The following is a 27,187-nucleotide window of genomic DNA, read 5'->3' on the forward strand; positions in this document are numbered from 1 at the left end:
GTTAGATACAGAGTAAAGCTCGCTCTACACTGTCCCATCAAACACTCCCAGGGCAGGTACAGCACGGGTTAGACACAGAGTAAAGCTCCCTCGACACTGTCCCATCAAACACTCCCGGGACAGGTACAGCACGGGTTAGATACAGAGTAAAGCTCCCTCTACACTGTCCCCATCAAGCACTCCCAGTGCAGGTACAGCACGGGTTAGATAGAGTAACGCTCCCTCTACACTGTCCCATCAAACACTCCCAGGGCAGATACAGCACGGGTTAGATAGAGAGTAACGCTCCCTCTACACTGTCCCATCAAACACTCCCAGGGCAGGTACAGCACAGGTTAGATACAGAGTAAAGCTCCCTCTACACTGTCCCATCAAACACTCCCAGGGCAGGTACAGCACGGGTTAGATACAGAGTAAAGCTCCCTCTACACTGTCCCATCAAACACTCCCGGGACAGGTACAGCACGGGGTTAGATACAGAGTAAAGCTCCCTCTACACTGTCCCCATCAAACACTCCCAGGGCAGGTACAGCACGGGTTAGATAGAAAGTAACGCTCCCTCTACACTGTCCCATCAAACACTCCCAGGGCAGGTACAGCATGGGTTAGATACAGAGTAAAGCTCCCTCTACACTGTCCCGTCAAACACTCCCAGGGCAGGTAAAGCACGGGGTTAGATAGAGAGTAAAGCTCCCTCTACACTGTCCCATCAAACACTCCCAGGGCAGGTACAGCATGGGTTAGATACAGAGTAAAGCTCCCTCTACACTGTCCCATCAAACACTCCCAGGGCAGGTACAGCATGGGTTAGATGGCCTTCATTTTGTCTAGGCGCACGAGGGCGGCGGCGCGGGTCGCCATGAAAGGTGGCCGCACGGGGTTGGTGAGATGCTTCCTGCGGTTTAAGGAGGCGCAGCGGAGGGCAAGACGTCCTTATGCCACCCGCGCGGTCCCTGATGGCGCTCGTCGCCCGTCTCGTGTGACGGAACTGAAGTATAAACGGGGAATTAAGGATGAGGGCTGGAAGTGGGGTGGGGGTTGTGGGGGGCGCGGGCAACTCCTACACAGTGTATTACGGTACGGAATCCCGCCGAGCCAGATTCGGCATTCTGCGGCAGGTCAGATGCTTTGGCAACACGGTTTCTTGTTCGCGACCTCGGTCGATGCGCCCTCGTTAGAGAAGCTGTTCGTGGTGAGGGAAATGCTGTTGATCACTTGTTTGTTCCCCCGGTTCTGGGATCGCCGGTGGAAGATTTCTGCAGATGCAATCAAAGAGAAGTCAATGGCAAGGCAAGACCATTCAGCTCATCCCTCTGGTCCCTAACTCTCCCAACGAAGCCCATCCCTCTAATCCCCTAACTCTCCCATCGAAGCCCATCCCTCTAGTCCCTAACTCTCCCATCGAAGCCCATCCCTCCAGTCCCCTAACTCTCCCATCGAAGCCCATCCCTCCAGTCCCCTAACTCTCCCATCGAAGCCCATCCCTCCAGTCCCCTAACTCTCCCATCGAAGCCCATCCCTCTAGTCTCCTAAGTCTCCCATCGAAGCCCATCCCTCTAGTCCTCTAACTCTCCCATCGAAGCCCATCCCTCTAGTCCCCTAACTCTCCCATCGAAGCCCATCCCTCTAGTCCCCTAACTCTCCCATCGAAGCCCATCCCTCTAGTCCCCTAACTCTCCCATCGAAGCCCATCCCTCTAGCCCCTAACTCTCCCATCGAAGCCCATCTCTCTAGTCCCCTAACTCTCCCATCGAAGCCCATCTCTCTAGTCCCTAACTCTCCCATCGAAGCCCATCCCTCTAGTCCCCTAACTCTCCCATCGAAGTCCATCCCTCCAGTCCCCTAACTCTCCCATCGAAGCCCATCCCTCTAGTCCCCTAACTCTCCCATCGAAGCCCATCCCTCCAGTCCCCTAACTCTCCCATCGAAGCCCATCTCTCTAGTCCCCTAACTCTCCCATCGAAGCCCATCCCTCTAGTTCCCTAACTCTCCCATCGAAGTCCATCCCTCTAGTCCCCTAACTCTCCCATTGAAGTCCATCCCTCTAGTCCCCTAACACTCCCATCGAAGTCCATCCCTCCAGTCCCCTAACTCTCCCATCGAAGTCCATCCCTCCAGTCCCTGAACTCTCCCATCGAAGACCATCCCTCCAGTCCCCTAACTCTCCCATCGAAGCCCATCCCTCTAGTCCCCTAACTCTCCCATCGAAGCCCATCTCTCTAGTCCCCTAACTCTCCCATCGAAGCCCATCTCTCTAGTCCCCTAACTCTCCCATCGAAGCCCATCCCTCTAGTCCCCTAACTCTCCCATCGAAGCCCATCCCTCTAGTCCCCTAACTCTCCCATCGAAGACCATCCCACCAGCCCCCTAACTCTCCCATCGAAGCCCATCCCTCCAGCCCCCTAACTCTCCCATCAAAGCCCATTCCTCTAGTCCCCTAACTCTCCCATCGAATCCCATCCCTCCAGTACCCTAACTCTCCCATCGAAGCCCATCCCTCTAGTCCCCTAACTCTCCCATCGAAGCCCATCCCTCTAGTCCCCTAACTCTCCCATCGAATCCCATCCCTCTAGTCCCCTAACTCTCCCATCGAAGCCCATCCCTCTAGTCCCCTAACTCTCCCATCGAAGCCCATCCCTCTAGTCCCCTAACTCTCCCATCAAAGCCCATTCCTCTAGTCCCCTAACTCTCCCATCGAAGCCCATCCCTCTAGTCCCCTAACTCTCCCATCAAAGCCCATTCCTCTAGTCCCCTAACTCTCCCAATGAAGCCCATCCCTCTAGTCCCCTAACTCACCCATCAAAGCCCACCCCTCTCGTCCCCTAACTCTCCCATCAAAGCCCATCCCTCTAGTCCCCTAACTCTCCCATCAAAGCCCATCCTGCTAGTCCCCTAACTCTCCCATCGAAGCCCATCTCTCTAGTCCCCTAACTCTCCCATCGAAGCCCATCCCTCTAGTCCCCTAACTCTCCCATCGAAGCCCATCCCGCTAGTCCCTAACTCTCCACTAAAGCCCATCCCTCTAGTCTCCTAACTCTCCCACTGAAACACATCGCTTTAGTCTTCTCATTCTTCCATCACACCATGATCTGATGGTACACAACTTTAATTAAGTTGTTCCTTTCCTAATCAATCTTGGATTACTAAAAATCTAAAATAAATTTGGAGGACTTCACACAAGCTACATAAATTATTTCAAAATGTCTTGTGTAGGGCCCACACTTCTTAGCCACAACTTGCTGTTGTCCTGGTTTTTTTTGGTCACAGTCAATTTTTCCTATTGTGAATTCCTATGTAAACATGACCTATTCAATTTTGCCATGTCAACTGTCACGTTGCAGTTGCACACACTGGCCACAAGGGAGTGCTGTGGAGCAAGTGTCTGAAGTATGTCTCCCAGCTCTTGTATATTAAAAAAAACCTTATAGTCATCAGTAACTGTTGAAACCCCAATGGATTGGTTATTAACGAACAAAATAATACTTTGAAATGCCCCCAGATCCGCTCATCCTCTCACTCATTCCCTTTGTTTAGTTTTTCCGTAACGTCAAATTTGCTAATTGTTCCTAAATGTTTTTCTCCTTTTAATGAATACCCTTTAGAATCCATTTCGCAGGTTCAAAACCAAATCGGCAACAGAAGATTATTAGCCACAGTCGAAAGCTCAGATACTATGGGGTGTCGCGATCTACCGGAGGTGCTAATAAGAAGTCCTCCCATGCTGTATTTCCCTCGCCAGGAACTTTCGAGTCTAGTGTCGGATGCTCAACAGAAAAGGGGAAGTGCAACGAGACCTGGGTGTCCTTGTGCACCAGTCGCTGAAGGTAAGCATGCAGGTGCAGCAGGCGGTTAAGGTGGCAAATGGTATGTTGGCCTTCGTAGCGAGAGGGTTTGAGGACAGGAACAAGGATGTCTTGCTGCAGTTGTACAGGGCCTTGGTGAGACAACACCTTGAGCATTGTGTGCAGTTTTGGTTGCCTTATCTGAGGAAGGATGTTCTTGCCATGGAGGGAGTGCAGCGAAGATTCACCAGACTGATACCTGGGATGGCAGGAATGATGTATGAAGAGAGATTGGGTCGATTGGGGAGTTTAGAAGAATGAAAGGGGATCTCATTAAAACTTATAAAATTATAACAGGACTAGACAGACTAGATGCAGGAAGGATGTTCCTGATGGCGGGGGTGTCCAGAACGAGGGGTCACAGTCTAAGAATAAGGGGTAAGCCATTTAGGACTGAGATGAGGAGGAATTTCTTCACCCAGAGAGTGGTGAACCTGTGGAATTCTCTACCACAGAAGGCAGTTGAGGTCAATTCATTAAATATATTCAAGAAGGAGTTAGATATATTTCTTAAGGCTAAAGGGATCAAGGGATATGGGGAGAAAGCAGGGACAGGGTACTGAATTTGGATGATCAGCCATGATCTCATTGAATGGCGGAGCAGGCTCGAGGGGCCGAATGGCCTACTCCTGCTCCTATCCTCTATGTTTCTATACTCTGCTAACGCCTTTGCTATCTCAGCAAACTGGCCGTTCTTCACGCCCGGCCACCGAGGCCCGAATTGTCCACTTGCCGCTTTCCAGGCGTGCAATCGCCTGGAGATGCTTGAAGGGGAGAGTATTTGCAGGGCTACGGGGAAAGAGCAATGGAGCAGCGGGAATGAATGGCCAGCTCTTTCTAGGGAGCCAGCACCGGCAGGACGGGCCGAACGGCCTCCTTGTGTGCTGCGAGGTTCTGCGAAGACCTTGTGAAAGCGGAAGTGGAGCGCCGACGGGGCTATTCCGCCCCGAGTGCATCGGCATCTACTAATGAAGCTAATGTTACCGTCCCTCCCCCTATTATTCACCCATTCTCTTCCTCCTCCAACACTCAACACTGATGGACAGAAAACATAACCGAATCATAGAAACTTGCGGCACAGAAGGAGGCCATTCGGCCCATCTTGTCCGTGCCGGCCGACAAAGAGCTCTCCAGCCTAATCCCACTTTCCAGCTCTTGGTCCGTAGCCCTGTAGGTTACGGCACTTCAAGTGCACATCCAAGTACTTTTTAAATGCAATGAGGGTCTCTGCCTCCACCACCCTTTCAGGCAGTGAGTTCCAGACCCCCACCACCCTCTGGGTGAACAAAGTTCTCCTCAACTCCCCTCTAAACCTTCTCCCAATTACTTTCAATCTCTGCCCCCTGGTTATTGACCCTTCTGCTAAGGGAAATAGGTCCTTCCTATCCACTCTATCCAGGCCCCTCATAATTTTATACACCTCAATTAAATATCCTCTCGGCCTCCTCTGTTCCAAAGAAAACAACCCCAGCCTCTCCAATCTTTCCTCATCGTTAAAATTCCCCAGCCCTGGGGTGCAACATCCTGGTAAATCTCCTCTGCACCCTCTCTAGTGCAATCACATCCTTCCTGTAATGTGGTGACCAGAACTGTACGCAGTACTCTAGCTGAGGCCTAACTAGTGTTTTATACAGTTGAAGCATAACCCCCCTGCTCTTGTATTCTATGCCTCTGCTAATAAAGGCAAGTATCCTGTGTGACTTCTTAACCACCTTAGCTACCTGTCCTGCTACCTTCAGGGATCTGTGGACATGCACTCCAAGGTCCCTCTGATCCTCTACACTTCTCAGTGTCCTACCATTTATACTGTATTCCCTTGCCTTGTTAGCCATAATGGGCTGATTGACATCAGTACTGTCTGACTGATCGATCAGTGGGGGCTTACAGCTGATTCATTGGGGGTCGGGGAGAGGGTCTTTTTGTCCATTTCCTTGGGGAAAGGGTGACTGGGATCCTACACAGGAACAGGAGGAGACCATTCAGCCCCTCGAGCCTGCTCCGCCGTTCAATCAGATCGGGGCTGATCTGCATCTCAACTCCATCTACCCGCCTTGGTGCCGTATCCCTCGACACCCTCGCCTGACAAAAATCCATCGCTCTCTGTCTTTGAGTACGAGCCGGGTTAGGCCGAGAGTGAGGCCTGCAGGCTGTGCCTCCGGGGGGGGGGGGGGGCGGGGCGGCGAATTCAGTCGGTAACCGTGGCAACCGGGACAGGCCCGACCAGGAAACCGGGCCACCGCTGTGAAGCGAGGAAAGCGGTGAGGAACGCCTCGGGGGCGGGGGTACACTACGCACCTGTGATCACCGTCTGAAAGGCTGGCTCCACATTCGTCGAGTCGAGGGCCGAGGTCTCCATGAAGAGCATCTTGTGTTTCTCTGCAGGCAAAAGCAAAAGCGGAAATCGTGAAGGCCTCACGGGAACAGGAGGAGGCCATTCAGCCCCTCGAGCCTGCTCCGCCATTCAATGAGATCACGGCTGATCTGCGACCTCACTCCATCTACCCGCCTTTGGCCCATATCCCTTAATACCTTTGGTTAACAGCAATCTATCGATCTCTGATTTAAAATTAACAATTGATCTAGCACCAATTGCAGAAGAGAGTTCCAAACTTCTACCACCCTTTGTGTGTAGAAGTGTTTCCTAACTTCACTCCTGAAAGGTCTGGCTCTAATTTTTAGACTCTGCCCCCTAGTCCTCGACTCCCCAACCAGCGGGAATAGTTTCTCTCTCTCTCTACCCTTTCAGTTCCCCTTAATATCTTGAAAACTTTGATCAGATCACCCCTTAACCTTCTAAATTCCAGGGAATACAACCCTAGTGTGTGTAATCTCTCCTCGTAACTTAACCCTTGGAGTCCGGGTATCATTCTGGTAAACCTACGCTGCACTCCCTCCAGGGCCAATCTATCCTTCCTAAGGTGTGGGGCCCAGAACTGCTCCCAGTGCTCCAGGTGTGGTCTAACCAGGGCTTTGTATAGCTGCAGCATAACTTCTACCCCCTTGTACTCTAGTCCTCTCAGATATAAAGGCCAGCATTCCATTAGCCTTTCTGATCATTTTCTATGTACCTGGACCCCAACCCCCAACTCTCTTTTTTAATCCTTCTCGTCACTCCCCACCCCCCACGACCTCCAACCCCTACTCCCCGACCTTTCAGATCAGCATGAACTCCCCGCGAGTCGGGGGAAGGGGATGTGGGGTTGTACGCTCGTGACGGAGTCCTCCCCCTCCCTACTCCTGCTCCTATCTTCTATGTCTCTATGTTTCACCCTATCTCCACCCCCTTCACTCCATCTCCACCCCCTCCCAGCCCATGGGTTTTAAGGAACGTCTTAAAGGAGGAGAGAGAGGCGGAGAGGTTTAGGGAGGGAATTCCAGAGCTCGGGGCCCAGGCGGCTGAAGGCACGGCCGCCAATGGTGGAGCGATGGAAATCGGGGGATGCTCAAGAGGCCGGAATTGGAGGAGCGCCGAGATCGCGGAGGGTTGTGGGGCTGGAGGAGGTTACAGTGATAGGGAGGGGCGAGGGCCATGGAGAGTATTTGAAATCAAGGATGAGAATTTTGAAAATCGAGGCGTTGCTGGACCAGGAGCCAATGTGGGTCAGCGAGCACAGGGGGTGATGGGTGAACGGGACTGGGTGTGAGTTAGGACACGGGGCAGTGAGCACAGGGGGTGATGGGTGAACGGGACTGGGTGTGAGTTAGGACACGGGTCAGCGAGCACAGGGGGTGATGGGTGAACGGGACTCGGTGCGAGTTAGGACACGGGGCAGGGGTGTTTGGGATGAGCTGAAGTTTAGGGATCTATTATTCGCCGCCCCTGGATGAATTTACCTGCGAAGGACTTGGCCTCCTCGATGGGGACGGCTCGGATCTCGCTGAGGTCGGTCTTGTTGCCCACTAACATCACGACCAGGTTGTTGTCGGCGTGGTCCAGCAGCTCGTTCAGCCAGCGCTCCACGCTCTCGTACGTCAGGTGTTTGGAGATGTCGTAGACCAGCAGCGCCCCCACCGCCCCGCGGTAATACCTGCAAGAACCAGAGGCGGCCTAGTAAAACAGGCTCCACTCCCAAACACCTCTCGCGAGCAAGGGACAGCCCTGGACTCTCCAAGGAATGGAAGGTTCATCTCCAGGACGCGGCAGGGAGCAACACCCGGTGAGAAAAAATCACTGGGGGGCCGTTAATAAAAATAGGGTTTTCTTTCATTTTCCTTATCTGAGGAAGGATGTTCTTGCCATGGAAGGAGTTCAGCGAAGATTCACCAGGCTGATACCTGGGATGGCAGGGATGACGTATGAGGAGAGATTGTGTCGATTGGGCTTATACTCGCTGGAGTTTAGAAGAATGAGAGGGGATCTCATTGAAACTTATAAAATTCTAACAGGACTAGACAGACTAGATGCAGGAAGGCTGTTCCCGATGGCGGGGGAGTCCAGAACCTGGGGTCACAGTCTAACGATAAGGGGTAAGCCATTTAGGACAGAGATGAGGAGGAATTTCTTCACCCAGAGAGTGGTGAACCTGTGGAATTCTCTACCACAGAAGGCAGTGGAGGCCAATTCATTAAATATATTCAAGAAGGAGTTAGATATATTTCTTAAGGCTAAAGGGATCAAGGGATATGGGGAGAAGGCAGGGACAGGGTACTGAATTTGGATGATCAGCCATGATCTCATTAAATGGCGGAGCAGGCTCGAGGGGCCGAATGGCCTACTCCTGCTCCTATCTTCTATGTTTCTATGTTTCCTTGAATGCTTTTGTTTTATCAGTTATAAAAATATTGGAACAACAACAGAAAACACTGGAAGAAAACTCAGCAGGTCAGGGCAGCATCCGTGGAGAGAGAAACAGAGTTAACGTTTCAGGTCGAAGACCTTTCGTCAGAACTGGGGAAAAAAGCAGGAAATGGAACAGATTTTTAAGCAAGTTTAGGGGCTGGGAAAGGGGGGAGGGGATGAAAAAACAAAAGGGAAGGTCTGTGATAGGATGGAAGGCGGGAGAGATTCAGAGACATTAAGAGATATTCAAGGCAAGAGGAGATGGTAATGTTTCTTAACCTGTCCCATTACCATCTCGTCTCGCCTTGAATATCTCTTAATGTCTCTTAATCTCTCCCGCCTTCCATCCTATCGCAGACCTTCCCTTTTGTTCTTTCATCCCCTCCCCCATTTCCCAGCCCCTAAACTTGCTTTCAAATTTGTTCCATTTCCTGTTTTTTTCCCCAGTTCTGACGAAAGGTCATCGACCTGAAACGTTAACTCTGTTTCTCTCTCCACGGATGCTGCCTGACCTGCTGAGTTTTTCCAGCGTTTTCTGTTGTTGTTTCAGATTTCCAGCATCCGCAGTATTTTGCTATCGTAAAAATATTGGAGATGGGGGAATAATGTGAGTAGAATGACAGTCAACAGTCACAGGAACAGGAGGAGGCCATTCAGCCCCTCGAGCCTGTTCCGCCATTCGATGAGATCATTCGTATCTGCGGCCTAACTCCTAACTTTGGCCCATATCCCTGAATACCTTCGGTTAACAGAAATCTATCATAGAAACATAGAAGATAGGAGCAGGAGTCGGCCATTCGGCCCCTCGAGCCTGCTCCGTCATTCAATGAGATCATGGCTGATCATCCAAATTCAGTACCCTGTCCCTGCTTTCTCCCCATATCCCTTGATCCCTTTAACCTTAAGAAATATATCTAACTCCTTCTTGAATATATTTAATGAATTGGCCTCAACTGCCTTCTGTGGTAGAGAATTCCACAGGTTCACCACTCTCTGGGTGAAGAAATTCCTCCTCATCTCTGTCCTAAATGGCCTACCCCTTACCCTTAGACTGTGACCCCTGGTTCTGGACTCCCCCGCCATCAGGAACATCCTTACTGCATCTAGTCTGTCTAGTCCTGTTAGAATTTTATAAGTTTCAATGAGATCCCCTCTCATTCTTCTAAACGCCAGCGAGTATAAGCCCAATCAACCCAATCTCTCCTCATACGTCATTCCTGCCATCCCAGGTATCAGTCTGGTGAATCTTTGCTGCACTCTCTCCATGGCAAGAACATCCTTCCTCAGATAAGGCGAGCAAAACTGCACACAATACTCAAAGTGTGGTCTCACCAAGGCCCTGTACAACTGCAGCAAGACATCCTTGTTCCTATACTCGAACCCTCTCGCTACGAAGGCCAACATACCATTTGCCTTCTTAACCGCCTGCTGCACCTGCATGCTTACCTTCAGCGACTGGTGCACAAGGACACCCAGGTCTCGTTGCACTTCCCCTTCTCCCAATCTATTGCCGTTCAGATAATAATCTGCCTTCCTGTTTTTGCCACCAAAGTGGATAACCTCGCATTTATCCACATTATACTGCATCTGCCATATCACCCAACCTGTCCAAATCATACTGGAGTTTCTCGGCATCCTCCTCACAGCACACATGCCCACCCAGCTTTGTGTCGATCTCAGATTTAAGATTAACAATTGATCCCCAGCACCAATTGCCGTTTCCGGAAGAGAGTTCCAAACTTCTCCCGCCCTTTGTGTGTAGAAGTGTTTCCGAACTTCACTCCTGAAAGGTCTGGCTCTAATTTTTAGACTCTGCCCCCTAGTCCTAGACTCCCCAACCAGCGGAAATAGTTTCTCTCTCTCTCTACCCTATCTGATTCCCTTAATATCTTGAAAACTTCGATCAGATCACCCCTTAACTGTCTAAATTCCAGGGAATACAACCCTAGTTTGTGTAATCTCTCCTCGTAACTTAACCCTTGAGAGCCCAGGTATCATTCTGGTAAACCTACGCTGCACTCCCTCCAAGGCCAATCTATCGTTCCGAAGGTGTGGTGCCCAGAACTGCTCCCAGTGCTCCAGGTGTGGTCTAACCAGGGCTTTGTATAGCTGCAGCATAACTTCTATGCCCTTGTACGCTAGTCCTCTCGATATAAAGGCCAACATTCCATTAGATTTTCTGATTATTTTCCGTACCTGCTCGTGATATTTTAACCATGTTTGTACATGGATCATCCAATCCTGTACCGTGGAGTCTATTCACCTTTCGATTGCTGGAGGAAGGCGGGGCTCTGTGCTGGTGGACATGGCAGGTGGCCAATGGCGGGAGTGTGGGGGCGGGGCCGGTTGGCGGCAGGAGGTCACGTGATGGCCCCTCCAGGAATACGTCCAATCAAAGTTGGCGACCCCTACTCGCGAGGCGAAAACCGCGGACCATTTTTTTTTTGTCTCTTCCTCTCCCCTGATCGTCCTCTCCAAAATGTTCTCCCGTCCCCTCCTTGAGGTGTTCAATTCTTTCATAGAAACATAGAAGATAGGAGCAGGAGTAGGCCATTCGGCCCCTCGAGCCTGCTCCGCCATTCAATGCGATCATGGCTGATCATCCAAATTCAGTACCCTGTCCCTGCTTTCTCCCCATATCCCTTGATCCCTTTAGCCTTAAGAAATATATTCAACTCCTTCTTGAATATATTTAATGAACTGGCCTCCACCGCCTTCTGTGGTAGAGAATTCCACAGGTTCACCACTCTCTGGATGAAGAAATTCCTCCACATTTCTGTCCTAAATGGCCTACCCTTTATCCTTAGACTGTGACCCCTGGTTCTGGACTCCCCGACCATCGGGAACATCCTTCCTGCATCTAGTCTGTCTAGTCCTGTCAGAATTTTATAAGTTTCAATGAGATCACCTCTCATTCTTCTAAACTCCAGCGAGTACAAGTCCAATCGACCCAATCTCTCCTCATACGTCATTCCTGCCATCCCAGGTATCAGCCTGGTGAATCTTTGCTGAACTCCTTCCATGGCAAGAACATCCTTCCTCAGATAAGGCGACCAAAACTGCACACAATACTCAAGGTGTGGTCTCACCAAGGCCCTGTACAACTGCAGCAAGACATCCTTGTTCCTGTACTCGAACCCTCTCGCTACGAAGGCCAACATACCATTTGCCTTCTTAACCGCCTGCTGCACCTGCATGCTTACCTTCAGCGACTGGTGCACAAGGACACCCAGGTCTCGTTGCACTTCCCCTTCTCCCAATCTATTGCCATTTCTGGGGAAGGGTCCCTGCAGCAGCACCCCTGCCCCTCCCCTCCCCCCTTCGGACAGTACCTCACCTGGGCCGGCCTATTTGTGCAGCCGAGCCTGGTCCTGCCCACCCAGGCTCGCTTCCCAGCTAGGGTCAGAGGTGAACGAGCAGCAACTCCGGCCTGAAGCGTGTCCCAGCCTCAGCCCAGGAGCACGGCGTCCAATTGTAGCATCCTTAAAGGTCACCCCGACTGCCTGGCAACTGAAACCACCCCGGTCTTTCGGATGAGACGTTAAACCGAGGCCCCGTCTGCCCTCTCGGGTGGACGTAAAAGATTCCACGGCCACTATTGGAAGAAGAGCAGGGGGAGTTCTCCCCGGTGTCCTGGGGCCAATATTTATCCCTCAACCAACATCACTAAAAACAGATGATCTGGTCATTTAACTCATTTGTGGGAGCTTGCTGTGCGCAAATTGGCTGCCATGTTTCCCACATTACAACAGTGACCACACGTCAAAAAGTACTTCATTGGCTGTAAAGCGCTTTGGGACGTCCTGAGGTCGTGAAAGGCGCTGGAGAAATGGGAGTTCTTTCTTAACAACAACAACCTGCATTTATACAGCGCCTTTAACGTAGTAAAACGTCCCAAGGAGCTTCACAGGAGCGATTATCAAACAAAATTTGACACCGAGCCACATAAGGAGATATTAGGACAGGTGACCAAAAGCTTGGTCAAAGAGGTCGGTTTTAAGGAGCGACTTAAAGGAGGAGAGAGAGGCGGAGAGGTTTAGGGAGGGAATTCCAGAGCTCGGGGCCCAGGCGGCTGAAGGCACGGCCGCCAATGGTGGAGCGATGGAAATCGGGGGATGCTCAAGAGGCCGGAATTGGAGGAGGGCAGAGATCTCGGAGGATTGTGGGGGCTGGAGGAGGTTACAGAGATAGGGAGAGGGGGCGAGGAGGCCATGGAGGGGATTTGAAAACGAGGATGAGAATTTTTAAAATCGAGGCGTTGCTTAACCGGGAGCCATTGTAGGTCAGCGAGCACAGGGGGTGATGGGCGAACGGGGACTTGGTGCGAGTTAGAAACATAGAAACATAGAAGATAGGAGCAGGAGTAGGCCATTCGGCCCCTCGAGCCTGCTCCGCCATTCAACGAGATCATGGCTGATCATCCAAACCCTAGCACCCGGTCCCTACACCGACAGCCATCCCACCCAAGCCCTATCCCCGTAACCCTGTGTGGTAAACCACTTTTATCGTTCACTATCGTTACACTATAGTTATCACTGTTATATCGTTACTCTATGGTTATCACTGTCCACACTGTTGTATCACTATACGAGGTCGCCTCTTGTCACGCTGTTATACCTGGGCTGACCTCTGCTGACTCCGCCCACGGCTCCACCTACCTGCCCAGGTATAAAGGTGGTCGACTGGCTGGTATTCCTCCTTGTTGGATCCGATCACCCACGAGGGTGGGCTCTGTTATTTAGCCAATAAAAACCTATAGTTACTTTCTTAACACGTCGCTTTTCATTGGATGAATTGATAGGTATATCACCCCATAACCCCACGTATTTAATCCCCCCTAACATTAAGGGCCAATTTTTATCATGGCCAATCAACCTACATGGGACAGCAGAGTTTTGGATGACCTCAAGTTAACGTAGGGTGGAATGTGGGAGGCCGGCCAGGAGTGCGTTGGAATAGTCAAGTCTAGAGGTAACAAAGGCATGGACGAGGGTTTCAGCAGCGGATGAGCTGAGGCGAGGGCGGAGACGGGCGATGTTACGGAGGTGGAAGTAGGTGGTCATGGTGATGGAGCGGGTATGTGGTCGGGAGCTCAGGGGTCAGATCTCACACCAAGGTTGCGAACAGTGTGGTTCAGCCTCAGACAGTGGCCTGGGAGAGGGATGGAGTCGGTGGCTAAAGGAGCGGAGTGTGTGGCGGGGACCAATGACAATGGCTTCGGTCTTCCCAATAATCTTTTCTTTGTTATGTTTCACTCCCACACCACAGCCAATCATTGGGGGAGGGGGGGGTCATATTCCCCTTACTCCTGTCACATCAACGCCTCAATTTAACCCCCCCCCCCCACCCCGCTCTTCATCCAATAGTGGCCGTGGGACCTTTTACGTCCACCGGAGAGAGCAGACGGGGCCTCGGTTTAACGTCCCATCTGAAAGACGGCACCTCCGACAGTGCGGCGCTCCCTCAGTACCACCCCTCCGACAGTGCGGCGCTCCCTCAGTACCGCCCCTCCGACAGTGCGGCGCTCCCTCAGTACCGCCCCTCCGACAGTGCGGCGCTCCCTCAGTACCGCCCCTCCGACAGTGCGGCGCTCCCTCAGTACTGCCCCTCCGACAGTGCGGCGCTCCCTCAGTACTGCCCCTCCGACAGTGCGGCGCTCCCTCAGTACCGCCCCTCTGACAGTGCGGCGCTCCCTCAGTACTGCCCCTCCGACAGTGCGGCGCTCCCTCAGTACTGCCCCTCCGACAGTGCGGCGCTCCCTCAGTACCACCCCTCCGACAGTGCGGCGCTCCCTCAGTACTGCCCCTCCGACAGTGCGGCGCTCCCTCAGTACTGCCCCTCCGACAGTGCGGCGCTCCCTCAGTACTGCCCCTCTGACAGTGCGGCGCTCCCTCAGTACTGCCCCTCCGACAGTGCGGCGCTCCCTCAGTACTGCCCCTCCGACAGTGCGGCGCTCCCTCAGTACTGCCCCTCTGACAGTGCGGCGCTCCCTCAGTACTGCCCCTCCGACAGTGCAGCGTTCCCTCAGTACTGCCCCTCAGACAGTGCGGCACTCCCTCAGTACTGCCCCTCAGACAGTGCAGCGCTCCCTCAGTACCGCCCCTCCGACAGTGCGGCGCTCCCTCAGTACCGCCCCTCCGACAGTGCGGCGCTCCCTCAGTACCGGCCCTCCAACAGTGCGGCGCTCCCTCAGTACCGCCCCTCCGACAGTGCGGCGCTCCCTCAGTACTGCCCCTCCGACAGTGCGGCGCTCCCTCAGTACCGCCCCTCCGACAGTGCGGCGCTCCCTCAGTACTGCCTCTCCGGCAGTGCGGCGCTCCCTCAGTACTGCCTCTCCGGCAGTGCGGCGCTCCCTCAGTACTGCCCCTCCGACAGTGCGGCGCTCCCTCAGTACTGCCCCTCCGACAGTGCGGCGCTCCCTCAGTACTGCCCCTCCGACAGTGCGGCGCTCCCTCAGCACTGCCCCTCCGACAGTGCGGCGCTCCCTCAGTACTGCCCCTCCGACAGTGCGGCGCTCCCTCAGTACTGCCCCTCCGACAGTGCGGCGCTCCCTCAGCACTGCCCCTCCGACAGTGCGGCGCTCCCTCAGTACTGCCCCTCCGACAGTGCGGCGCTCCCTCAGCACTGCCCCTCCGACAGTGCGGCCCTCCCTCAGTACTGCCCCTCCGACAGTGCGGCACTCCCTCAGTACTGCCCCTCCGACAGTGCGGCGCTCCCTCAGTACTGCCCCTCCGACAGTGCGGCGCTCCCTCAGTACTGCCCCTCCGACAGTGCGGCGCTCCCTCAGCACTGCCCCTCCGACAGTGCGGCGCTCCCTCAGCACTGCCCCTCCGACAGTGCGGCGCTCCCTCAGCACTGCCCCTCCGACAGTGCGGCGCTCCCTCAGTACTGCCCCTCCGACAGTGCGGCGCTCCCTCAGCACTGCCCCTCCGACAGTGCGGCGCTCCCTCAGCACTGCCCCTCCGACAGTGCGGCGCTCCCTCAGTACTGGCACTGCAGAGTGTCGGCCTGGATTTTGTGCTCAAGTCTCTGGAGTGGGGACTCGAACCCACGACCTTCTGACCCAGAGGCGAGAGTGCGAGAGACCCACTGAGCCAGGGGCGACACTCCACGAGATAATCAAGGCCTGTGACGAGGAGAGAGAAGGGAGGGTGCTGGGGGAGCGGAAGGACGCAAGCTCTTCCGGGGTATCCCGTCTGGCCGTGGGGGGAAGAGGGAAGGCAGGAACGGGAGGAGGCCATTCAGCCCCTCGAGTCTGTCGCGCCACGAGGTTACGGCTGACCTGTCTCTGAACTCTGTCCACCCGCCTTGGCTGCGTTACCCGTAGACACTGACCGGCGGCGGCGGCGGGATGCCCGTGCGGATACGTACGCGGAGGTGATGGCGCGATACCGTTCCAGCCCCGCCGTGTCCCAGATCTGTGTCTTGACCGTCACGCCGTCCACCAGGACGCTGCGGGTGGAGAACTCTACACCGATGGTGGTCCTGCTGTCGTGGTTGAACTCGTTGCGAGTGAAGCGAGACAGGAGGTTACTCTTCCCGACTCCCGACTCCCCAATCAGTACCACTGGGAAAAGAAACACAGACACCGATTAAAACAGAAACCCGGGAGTGAGTTACAGGCTGGAATCTAATCGAGGGGTTCGGGGGTTTATATATAGAATAACAGATACCCGGGAGTGAGTTACAGGCTGGAATCTAATCGAGGGGTTCGGGGGGGTTTATATATAGAGTAACGGATACCCGGGAGTGAGTTACAGGCTGGAATCTAATCGAGGGGTTCGGGGGTTTATTTATAGAATAACAGATACCCGGGAGTGAGTTACAGGCTGGAATCTAATCGAGGGGTTCAGGGGGTTTATATATAGAATAACAGATACCCGGGAGTGAGTTACAGGCTGGAATCTAATCGAGGGGTTCGGGGGGGTTTATATATAGAGTAACGGATACCCGGGAGTGAGTTACAGGCTGGAATCTAATCGAGGGGTTCAGGGGGTTTATATATAGAATAACAGATACCTGGGAGTGGGTTACAGGCTGGAATCTAATCGAGGGGTTCGGGGGGTTTATATATAGAATAACAGATACCCGGGAGTGAGTTACAGGCTGGAATCTAATCGAGGGGTTCGGGGGGGTTTATATATAGAGTAACGGATACCCGGGAGTGAGTTACAGGCTGGAATCTAATCGAGGGGTTCGGGGGGTTTATATATAGAATAACAGATACCCGGGAGTGAGTTACAGGCTGGAATCTAATCGAGGGGTTCAGGGGGTTTATATATAGAATAACAGATACCCGGGAGTGAGTTACAGGCTGGAATCTAATCGAGGGGTTCAGGGGGTTTATATATAGAATAACGGATACCCGGGAGTGAGTTACAGGCTGGAATCTAATCGAGGGGTTCAGGGGGGTTTATATATAGAATAACAGATACCCGGGAGTGAGTTACAGGCTGGAATCTAATCGAGGGGTTCAGGGGGTTTATATATAGAATAACGGATACCCGGGAGTGAGTTACAGGCTGGAATCTAATCGAGGGGTTCAGGGGGGTTTATATATAGAATAACAGATACCCGGGAGTGAGTTACAGGCTGGAATCTAATCGAGGGGTTCGGGGGGGTTTATATATAGAGTAACGGATACCCGGGAGTGAGTTCCAGGCTGGAATCTAATCGAGGGGTTCGGGGGGTTTATATTTAGAATAACAGATACCCGGGAGTGAGTTACAGGCTGGAATCTAATCGAGGGGTTCGGGGGGTTTATATATAGAATAACAGATACCCGGGAGTGAGTTACAGGCTGGAATCTAATCAAGGGGTTCGGGGGGTTTATATATAGAATAACGGATACCCGGGAGTGAGTTACAGGCTGGAATCTAATCGAGGGGTTCGGGGGGTTTATATATAGAATAACGGATACCCGGGAGTTACAGGCTGGAATCTAAATCAAGGGGTTCGGGGGGTTTATATATAGAATAACGGATACCCGGGAGTGAGTTACAGGCTGGAATCTAATCGAGGGGTTCGGGGGGTTTATATATAGAATAACAGATACCTGGGAGTGAGTTACAGGCTGGAATCTAATCGAGGGGTTCGGGGGGTTTATATGTAACAGAAGGTCTCTATGAGTTTGCCCCCTCGCTAGCCCTGGGTCCTGCTGCTGTCTGGCTGAGGTCAGTGAGCACAGATTTGGGATGAAGCTTTGCCCTGCCTGGTCTGTACAGGCCAATACCACAGCGAGTGGAAGGGAGGAGTGTTTGTTGATTTAATCTCTCTCTCTCTCTCTCTCTCTCTCTGTGGTGCTGAGAAACCGCTCGTTCAGGTGCCTTGGTTGTGATCCAAGGTCCTGTTGCTCAATCCAACACTATCAGCTGTGCAATCTAGGGCTCCACCCACTGATCTCAGCACACAATGGCACCTTGTTGAGCGGAAACAAACCCGAACCTGGACTCGCTTTACAAAGCAGCTTAAGCCTCATTTTGTAAAGGCTCTCCTGACCCAAACCCTGCTCTAATTCAAAACATGAATCATCCCCGATCCCATCCCCCCCCCCGGTCGCTCCACCCGCTGGAGAAGCCTGAGGCCTACTCGAGGCCTCTCCTGGCTGATCTCTACCTGCTGCAGGGGTCTGAAGCCAACTCGAGGCCTCTCCTGGCTCTGCTCAGCCTGTTAGAGAAGCCTGAGGCCTACTCGAGGCCTTTCCTGGCTGATCTCTACCTGCTGCAGGAGTCTGAAGCCAACTCGAGGCCTCTCCCGGCTCTGCTCAGCCTGTTAGAGAAGCCTGAGGCCTACTCGAGGCCTTTCCTGGCTCTGCTCAGCCTGTTGGAGAAGCCCGAAGCCTGTACCCATCCTAGGGTACTTAAGGAAGTGGCCCTAGAAATAATAGCTGCATTGCTGATCATCTTCCAAAATTCGATAGACTCTGGAACAGCACCCATGGATTGGAGGGTAGCTAATGTTACCCCACTATTCAAAAAAGGTGGTAGGGAGAAAACGGGGAATTACAGACCGGTAAGCCTGACATCGGTAGTGGGGAAAATGCTAGAGTCCATTACAAAAGATGTAATAGCAGAGCACTTGGAAAACAGTGACAGGATCGGACAAAGTCAACATGGATTTACAAAAGGTAAATCGTGCTTGACTAATCTACTGGAATTTTTTGAGGATGTAACTGGTAAAATAGATAAGGGAGAACCAGTGGATGTGGTGTATTTGGACTTTCAGAAAGCTTTTAATAAGGTCCCGCATAAGAGATTAGCGTGTAAAGTTAAGGCACATGGGATTGGGGGCAAGGTACTGACTTGGATAGAGAACTGGTTGGCAGACAGAAAGCACAGAGTTGGAATAAATGGTTCTTTTTCCGAGTGGCAGGCAGTGACTAGTGGGGTACCACAGGGATCGGTGCTAGGACTCCAGCTATTCACAATGGCCCAGTAATTCCGTTCCAAATGCGTGAGTACGGTCGGGGTACTCACGCGTCTGGCCGGAGGAAATGCCGGTTTTCAGCATGCACAGCGCATGCGGAGAAAACCGGCATTTCCTGTCCTCTGAACGAAGGGGTTCAGAGGCACAGCGCGTGCGACTGCACAGGCAGCGCGTGCGCAGTGAACTTCGTCGATTTCATTCATAGATTCAGTGAGGTTAAGTCCTTACAACTTACACATGAAAAAAGCATGTGTAAAGTTGCTCCAGAGGCTGTGGAGGAAGATATATTTTATCGTGGAGCTTCTGAAAGGCAATATTTTTGTTTGGGAAAGGGAGGAAAGTTATTTTAAGAAATGATGAGGTAAGTTTTAAAGTTTAATTATTTTTTTTTTAAACGGGTTTTCAGTACTGTAGGTAGAAGGAGCAATTGTGGCTGTGTGAATTGAATTTGCTGTGTTTATTAAATGTGAAAATGACTGTTCTAAAATGAGTAATGTAACATTTCCAACATTTTTAAGAAACTGTTCATCAGTAATATATTCTTTTAAGTAATTATGCATGTATGTCCGTATATATTCCTTTACGTATATGTATAATATTCCTTTACTTATGTGTATGAATGTATGTATTTAATTATGATTTTCCAATAAGTTACTTTCTCTGAAAGTCATAATTAAATACATACATTCATACACATAAGTAAAGGAATATATACATACATATACGCAAAGGAATATATACAGACATACATACATAATTACTTAAAAGAATATATTACTGATGAAAAGTTTCTTTCTTAAAAATGTTGGAGTCATTTTCACATTTAATAAACACAGCAAATTCAATTCACATAGCCACAATTGCTCCTTCTACCTACAGTACTGAAAACCCGTTTTAAAAAACAAAAATAAACTTTAAAACTTACCTCAGCATTTCTTAAAATAACTTTCCTCCCTTTCCCAAACAAAAATATTGTCTTTCAGAAGCTCCACGATAAAATATATCTTCCTCCGCAGCCTCTGGAGCAACTGTACTCATGCTTTTTTCATGTGTAAGTTGTAAGGACTTAACCTCACTGAAAGCATGAATGAAACCGGCTAATTTTACTGCGCACGCGCTGCCTGTGCAGTCGCACGCGTTCTGCCTCTGAACCCCTTCGTTCAGAGGACAGGAAATGCCGGTTTTCCCCGCATGCGCTGTGCATGCTGAAAACCGGCATTTCCTCCGGCCAGACGCGTGAGTGCCCCGACCGTACTCACGCGTTTGGAACGGAATTACTAGGCCGTTCATTTTACGTGCCAATAAAATGAAAAATTTAACAATTGCACGATTTGCCCCCTCGCATCTGCGACTGAGGGTCCAAGGAGGTGCATTGCGCAAGAGGTCATCGTCGTACGTATCCTCACACTGTTCCCTTTCGGGAACTGTATGAAGTGGTGGAAGGATTTCTGGCCACGTTAACGCTCCTTCCGTGACCATAACCATCTTCATACCAGCCATTAGGGTGGTTAGTCCTATGGCGTGAGGGTTTTACGGGCTCCCACAACCCATCTGAGGGGGGGGGGGGGGGCCACCCACACCCGCGGACGCAAGTATCCCGCTGGATGTCCACCCAGAATTTATAGTTGGAGCTCCGACTCCACTTGCCGGGACTGTCTGGAGCGGGGTTTGAAACCCTACTCCTTTGGGCCCAGCGGCGGGGATGCTTACCGCTACGCAAAAGGCCCACTCCGCGCAAAAGATGACACCCTTACGTTTCCTGCACCTTTTCCCTCCCCGTGACTGGAGCCCTATGCTGCCACTTGAAAGACCAAGCTATCATCTGTCCTTTTTGCGGCGCCTTTGACTTTTCGTTACCAATGATGAGCAGGCGCTGCGCCTCCACCTCGTTGAGGAGATTGCTGAGGTCATCATCAGTTCAATTGTGAGTTCTTTTAATGCCGTGCATTGTGCTCATTCCAGCCATTTCACGGTGCTAATCTGAGTGGGCCTTTGGCGTAGCGGTAGGATCCCCGCCGCTGGGCCACACGGCGTAGGGTTTCTAACCCCGCTCCAGACAGTCCCGGCAAGTGGAGTCGGAGCTCCGGCTCTAAATTCTGGGTAGACATCCAGTGGGATACTTGCGTCCGTGGGTGTGGGTGGCCCCCCCCCCCTCGTATAGGTTGTGGGAGCCCGTAAAACCCTCCCGCCATAGGACTAACCACCCTAATGGCTGGTACAAAGATGGTTACGGTCACGGAAGGAGCGTTAATCACGGCCAGAAATCCTTCCACCACTTCATACAGTTCCCCAAAGGGAACAGTGTGAAGACACGTTCGACGACGACGTTGCTAATTAAATAAATGGAATGAAAAAAATGCTTTCAGGGCTTTTAAAAGTCTTTAAATCGCTTTAATTCTGTTTAAAACTACTTCAGATTCTTCAAAATAATGTAAACGTTTTTATAAGTTCATAAAAGTTACCAAAAGCTTCTTAAAAATACCAAAAACCTATTTAAAATGCTTTGCAGCTTGTGAGAAGCATTGGGGGCGTGTCCTTTTAAAATGAGACCTCAAGGGGCGTGTCTCACTTGCACTGTGCGCTCCAGGCTTCGCGCTGGCTGCACTCCTGGGCGGCGTGACGTCAGACGCTGCCCGGGAGTCAACATTTTAAAACAGCAATTCCAGGCGTCCCTGAAGCTCAACGGCCGGCGCGTCGGGTAAGTGCAGATCGAGGGCTTGCACGCGCGGCAAGCCCCCGACCCGAATTTCTGCCCCAATATATATTAATGATCTAGACAAGGGAACTAGATGTAATATCTCCAAATTTGCAGATGACACAAAGCTGGGTGGGCGTGTGTGCTGTGAGGAGGATGTCGAGAAACTCCAGGATGATTTGGACAGGTTGGGTGATTGGGCAGAAGCATGGCAGATGCAATATAACGTGGATAAATGTGAGGTTATCCACTTTGGTGGCAAAAACAGGAAGACAGATTATTATCTAAATGGCAATAGATTGGGAAAAGGGGAAGTGCAACAAGACCTGGGTGTCCTTGTGCACCAGTCGCTGAAGGTAAGCATGCAGGTGCAGCAGGCGGTTAAGAAGGCAAATGGTATGTTGGCCTTCGTAGCGAGAGGGTTTGAGTACAGGAACAAGGATGTCTTGCTGCAGTTGTACAGGGCCTTGGTGAGACCACATCTTGAGTATTGTGTGTAGTTTTGGTCGCCTTATCTGAGGAAGGATGTTCTTGCCATGGAGGGAGTGCAGCGAAGATTCACCAGACTGATACCTGGGATGGCAGGAATGACGTATGAGGAGAGATTGGGTCGATTGGGCTTGTACTCGCTGTAGTTTAGAAGAATGAGAGGGGATTTCATTGAAACTTATAAAATTCTGACAGGACTGGACAGACTAGATACAGGAATGATGTTCCCAATGGCGGGGGAGTCCAGAGCCAGGGGTCACAGTCTAAGGATAAGGGGTAAGCCATTTAGGACAGAAATGAGGAGGAATTTCTTCACCCAGAGAGTGGTGAACCTGTGGAATTCTCTACCACAGAAGGCAGTTGAGGCCAATTCATTAAATATATTCAAGAAGGAGTTAGATATATTTCTTAAGACTAAAGGGATCAAGGGATATGGGGAGAAGGCAGGGACAGGGTACTGAATTTGGATGATCAGCCATGATCTCATTAAATGGCGGAGCAGGCTCGAGGGGCCGAATGGCCTACTCCTGCTCCTATCCTGTATGTTTCTATGTTCTAGGCCTCTCCCGGCTCTGCTCAGCCTGTGCGAGGTTGACCGGGCTGTCCGTGTTGGGAAGTGACCTGCGGACAGCCATCAAGAGCCGGCTGCTTCGCCCTCCCACCCACGTTAGGGCGCGTTATCAGGAAAGTTACTACAAGGCAAATTTTGTCTTTAAAAAAATGGAGTGTCGATTGATACCAGGTGATTTAAGGTTAGGGGTTGGGGGGTTATGAGAGGTTCGAGGTTAGAAGGGGGTTATTAGGGGGTTAGGGTTGGGTTGTTATGTTTAGGGTGTTACGGTTAGAGGTCAGGGTTGAATTAGTGCTCAGGGTTAAGATTAGGTGATAGTGGTTAGGGTTTGGGTTAAAATTATGGGTTAATGGTCACGGTTAAGATTAGGGGTTAGTTGTTATAGAATAGTGGGCAAGGTTAAGGTTAGGGGTCAGGGGTTAGGAATAGTGGACAGGGTTAGGGTTAGGAACAGTGGACAAGGGTTAAGGTTAGGGGTCAGGGGTTAGGAACAGTGGACAAGGGTTAAGGTTAGGGGTCAGGGGTTAGGAATAGTGGACAGGGTTGGGGTTAGGAACAGTGGACAAGGGTTAAAGTTAGGGGTCAGGGTTAGGGTTCAGAATAGTGGACAGGGTTAGGTTGGTGAATGGGGCAGGAGGGTTAGAGTTAGGAATAGCGGACGGGGTTGGGGTTAGGGTTGGGTTAGGTGGGGGGGTGCAGGCAGGAGGGTGGTTGTCCCCTCTTGTGTCTCATTTCTCGAGTTATTTTGTTTCACTGGTGCCTGCCTAGTGTTTGGCTCACGCTTTACATTGCTGTTTCTCCCGTTTTACCCGCCATTATCCATCCCTAGCTGGGGTTCGGGCGGCGGGCTTGATTTTGGTCCCCATCAGACTGTGGCTTCCTATATTAGGGTTGTTTGTTCCGGGGGGGGGGGTGCAGGTTATTTGAGTGCTGTGGGTTGGCTTTAGCATTGAGAGTTTGGGTTCGAGGCAGAGGTTGGATTGTTGAAAGGGGGTAGATCTGGTTTAGGTTAGGGTCGAGAGACGGACCATGATTGAGGGTATTGTAGGGCGAGGGTTTCAGGTTAGGTACAGATCAGGGTCTGGGGTAGTCAGGATTAGGGAAGCGGGTGGGATCTGGGGGAGTGAGGATTGGGGTTGTGGGTAGCGGGACAGGGTCAGTCGTCAGGATTGGGGATTGTGGGTAATTACACAGGATATACGGCACAGAAACAGATCATTCGGCCCAACCAGTCCATGCCGGTGTTTATGTTCCACTCAGGAGGATCTGGGGTTAGGATTGGGGATTAGGGCTCGTGGTCAGGGGTCAGGGGTTAGGAATATTGGACAGGGTTAGTGGTTAGAGGACAGCAGTGGGGTTAAGGGTAGTGATCAGAGTTAGGAATTATGGACGTAATTAGGGTAAAGGGCAGTAATCAGGGTAAAGGTTTAGGGTTAATGATAGTGGACAGGGTTAGGGTTCGGGTTAATGATCAGGATTAAGGGTAGTGGACAGAGATAGGGTTAGGGGTTAAGGGTACTGTTCAGGGTTAGGGGTCAGGGTTAGGGGTATTGTTAAGGTTAGGGTCAGGGGATATTGTTTAGGGTTTAGTGGTTAGGGGCAGGGTTAGGGGGTATTGTTTAGGGTTAGGGGGTATTGTTCAGGGTTAGGGTTAGGGGGTATTGTTTAGGGTTAGGGGGTATTGTTCAGGGTTAGGGGGTATTGTTTAGGGTTAGTGATGGGGGTATTGTTCAGGGTTAGGGTTAGGGGGTATTGTTTAGGGTTAGGGGGTATTGTTCAGGGTTAGGGGGTATTGTTCAGGGTTAGTGTTAGGGGGTATTGTTCAGGGTTAGTGTTAGGGGGTATTGTTCAGGGTTAGGGTTAGGGGGTATTGTTTAGGGTTAGGGGGTATTGTTCAGGGTTAGGGGGTATTGTTCAGGGTTAGTGTTAGGGGGTATTGTTCAGGGTTAGTGTTAGGGGGTATTGTTCAGGGTTAGGGTTAGGGGGTATTGTTTACGGTTAGTGTTAGGGGGTATTGTTCAGGGTTAGGGGGTATTGTTCAGGGTTAGGGGGTATTGTTTAGGGTTAGTGATGGGGGTATTGTTCAGGGTTAGGGTTAGGGGGTATTGTTCAGGGTTAGGGGGTATTGTTCAGGGTTAGTGTTAGGGGGTATTGTTTAGGGTTAGTGATAGGGGGTATTGTTCAGGGTTAGGGGGTATTGTTCAGGGTTAGGGGGTATTGTTCAGGGTTAGTGTTAGGGGGTATTGTTCAGGGTTAGTGATAGGGGGTATTGTTCAGGGTTAGGGGGTATTGTTCAGGGTTAGTGTTAGGGGGTATTGTTCAGGGTTAGTGTTAGGGGGTATTGTTTAGGGTTAGTGATAGGGGGTATTGTTCAGGGTTAGGGTTAGGGGGTATTGTTCAGGGTTAGGGGGTATTGTTCAGGGTTAGGGTTAGGGGGTATTGTTCAGGGTTAGGGGGTATTGTTTAGGGTTAGTGATAGGGGGTATTGTTCAGGGTTAGGGTTAGGGGGTATTGTTCAGGGTTAGGGGGTATTGTTCAGGGTTAGGGTTAGGGGGTATTGTTAAGGATTAAGGTTAGGGGGTATTGTTTAGGGTTAGGGTGTTTAGGGTGTCGGTGTTTAGGGTGAGACTCCACTCCTGTCACCGCCATTGTCTCTTGTCCTTTCTCTCGGCCTCCCGCCCGCGATACTCTCTCACCTTTAAACACGAAACTGTAATCGTCCTCCGCCGAACTCATCCTGCAGCCGAGCCCCGAAGCTGCTCCGTCCCGGCACAGAGTGTGGCCCAGCCCCTTCACACGGCTCGGTGTCCCGGACTGCGAGCTGTCTACCTGGCCGCCCTGACCCTCCCTCCCGGCAGGTTGTCTTCCTGGTTTCTGGGCGGGTTTGTGCTCCAACTCCGGTCTGACCAGTTCCTGCTGCACGGGTACAACCGGTGGCTGGGACACACCCACCGCTCACCTGTACACACCCCACCTGCCCATCCCTCACCTGTACACACCCCACCTGCCCATCCCTCACCTGTACACACCTCACCTGTACACACCCACCTGCCCATCCCCCACCTGTACACACCCCACCTGCCCATCCCTCACCTGTACACACCCCACCTGCCCATCCCTCACCTGTACACACCCACCTGCCCATCCCCCACCTGTACACACCCCACCTGCCCATCCCTCACCTGTACACACCCCACCTGCCCATCCCTCACCTGTACACACCCCACCTGCCCATCCCTCACCTGTACACACCCCACCTGCCCATCCTTCACCTATACACACCTCACCTGTACACACCCCACCTGCCCATCCCTCACCTATACACACCTCACCTGTACACACCCTTACCTGTGCACAGCCCACCTGTACAAACCTCACCTGTACAGCCCTCATCTGTCCAACCATCACCTGTACACAGCTCACCTGTCCAACCCTCACCTATACAACCATCACCTGCCCACACCTCACCTGCACACAGCTCACCTGTGCACACCTCACCTGTCCAACGCTCAAGTGCCCATCGCTCACCTATACAAACCTCACCTGCCCAATCCGCACCTGTCCATCCCACACCTGTCCAAACCCTCATCTATCCAGCCCCCGCCTGCCTAGCCCTCACCTGTACACATTTCACCTGCCCAAACCTCACCTGCCTATCCCTCACCTGTACAAACCTCACCTGCCCACCCCTCACCTGTCCAAACCTCACCTGCCCAAATCTCACCTACCCACAGCTCACCTGTCCATCCACCTGTCCAAACCCTCACCTGCCCATCCCCCACCTGTCCAGCCCTCACCTGCCCATCCCTCACCTCATCACACCCACAGCTCACCCACCCATCCCTTTTGTCCAAACCCTCACCTCATCACACCCACAGCTCACCCGCCCATCCCTCACCGCCACAGTTCACCCGGCCACACCTCACCTCCCCCCTCCTCCTTCCTCCAGAGCGAGGATTCCTTGTACAATTAGCCTCGGGGTGGGCGAAGCGGAGGAAGAATCAGCCAGGGGTCTCCCTGCACCTGACCACTATCCAGGCCACGTGCGTTGCATGTCTCCCAACCCGTGGACTCTCTAACACCCATCGTCAAGTTAGTGCTGAACCAGGCAGTTCTGCGCTCACCGAGAACACAAATGAGCGAGAGCAAACAATGGATGTACGCTCGACGGCGTGCAAATCACGGCGGGCGAACGAGAGCCCACCAAAGGGAAGGAGGGCAGGAAAGGACTCGCATTTTTCCAGCGCCTTTCACCTCAGGACGTCTCAAAGCGCTTTACAGCCAATGAAGTACTTTTTGAAGTGTGGTCACTGTTGTAATGTAGGAAACGCGGCAGCCAATTTGCGCACAGCAAGCTCCCACAAACAGCTATGTGATAATGAACA

At 52.0% G+C, this 27,187-nt stretch overlaps 1 protein-coding gene across 1 annotated transcript; it reads right to left on the bottom strand.

Annotated features, from left to right (window-relative positions):
- On the bottom strand, positions 1 to 25,705 carry rab25a (RAB25, member RAS oncogene family a). The gene is made up of 5 exons (XM_085978735.1): positions 25,499 to 25,705; positions 15,994 to 16,189; positions 7,677 to 7,870; positions 6,138 to 6,218; positions 1 to 1,256 (listed from the first exon to the last, which is right to left on the bottom strand). Exons 1-5 carry the CDS (start codon positions 25,536 to 25,538, stop codon positions 1,120 to 1,122), a joined length of 648 nt encoding a protein of 215 aa, XP_085834861.1. The 5' UTR covers positions 25,539 to 25,705; the 3' UTR covers positions 1 to 1,119.
- Between the last annotated feature and the right edge of the window lie 1,482 nt (positions 25,706 to 27,187).

This window comes from Somniosus microcephalus, unplaced genomic scaffold (genome assembly GCF_052327205.1).
Source record: "Somniosus microcephalus isolate GS21.2 unplaced genomic scaffold, FLI_Smic_1.0 unresolved_chr7, whole genome shotgun sequence".
Classification (NCBI taxonomy): Eukaryota; Metazoa; Chordata; class Chondrichthyes; order Squaliformes; family Somniosidae; genus Somniosus; species Somniosus microcephalus.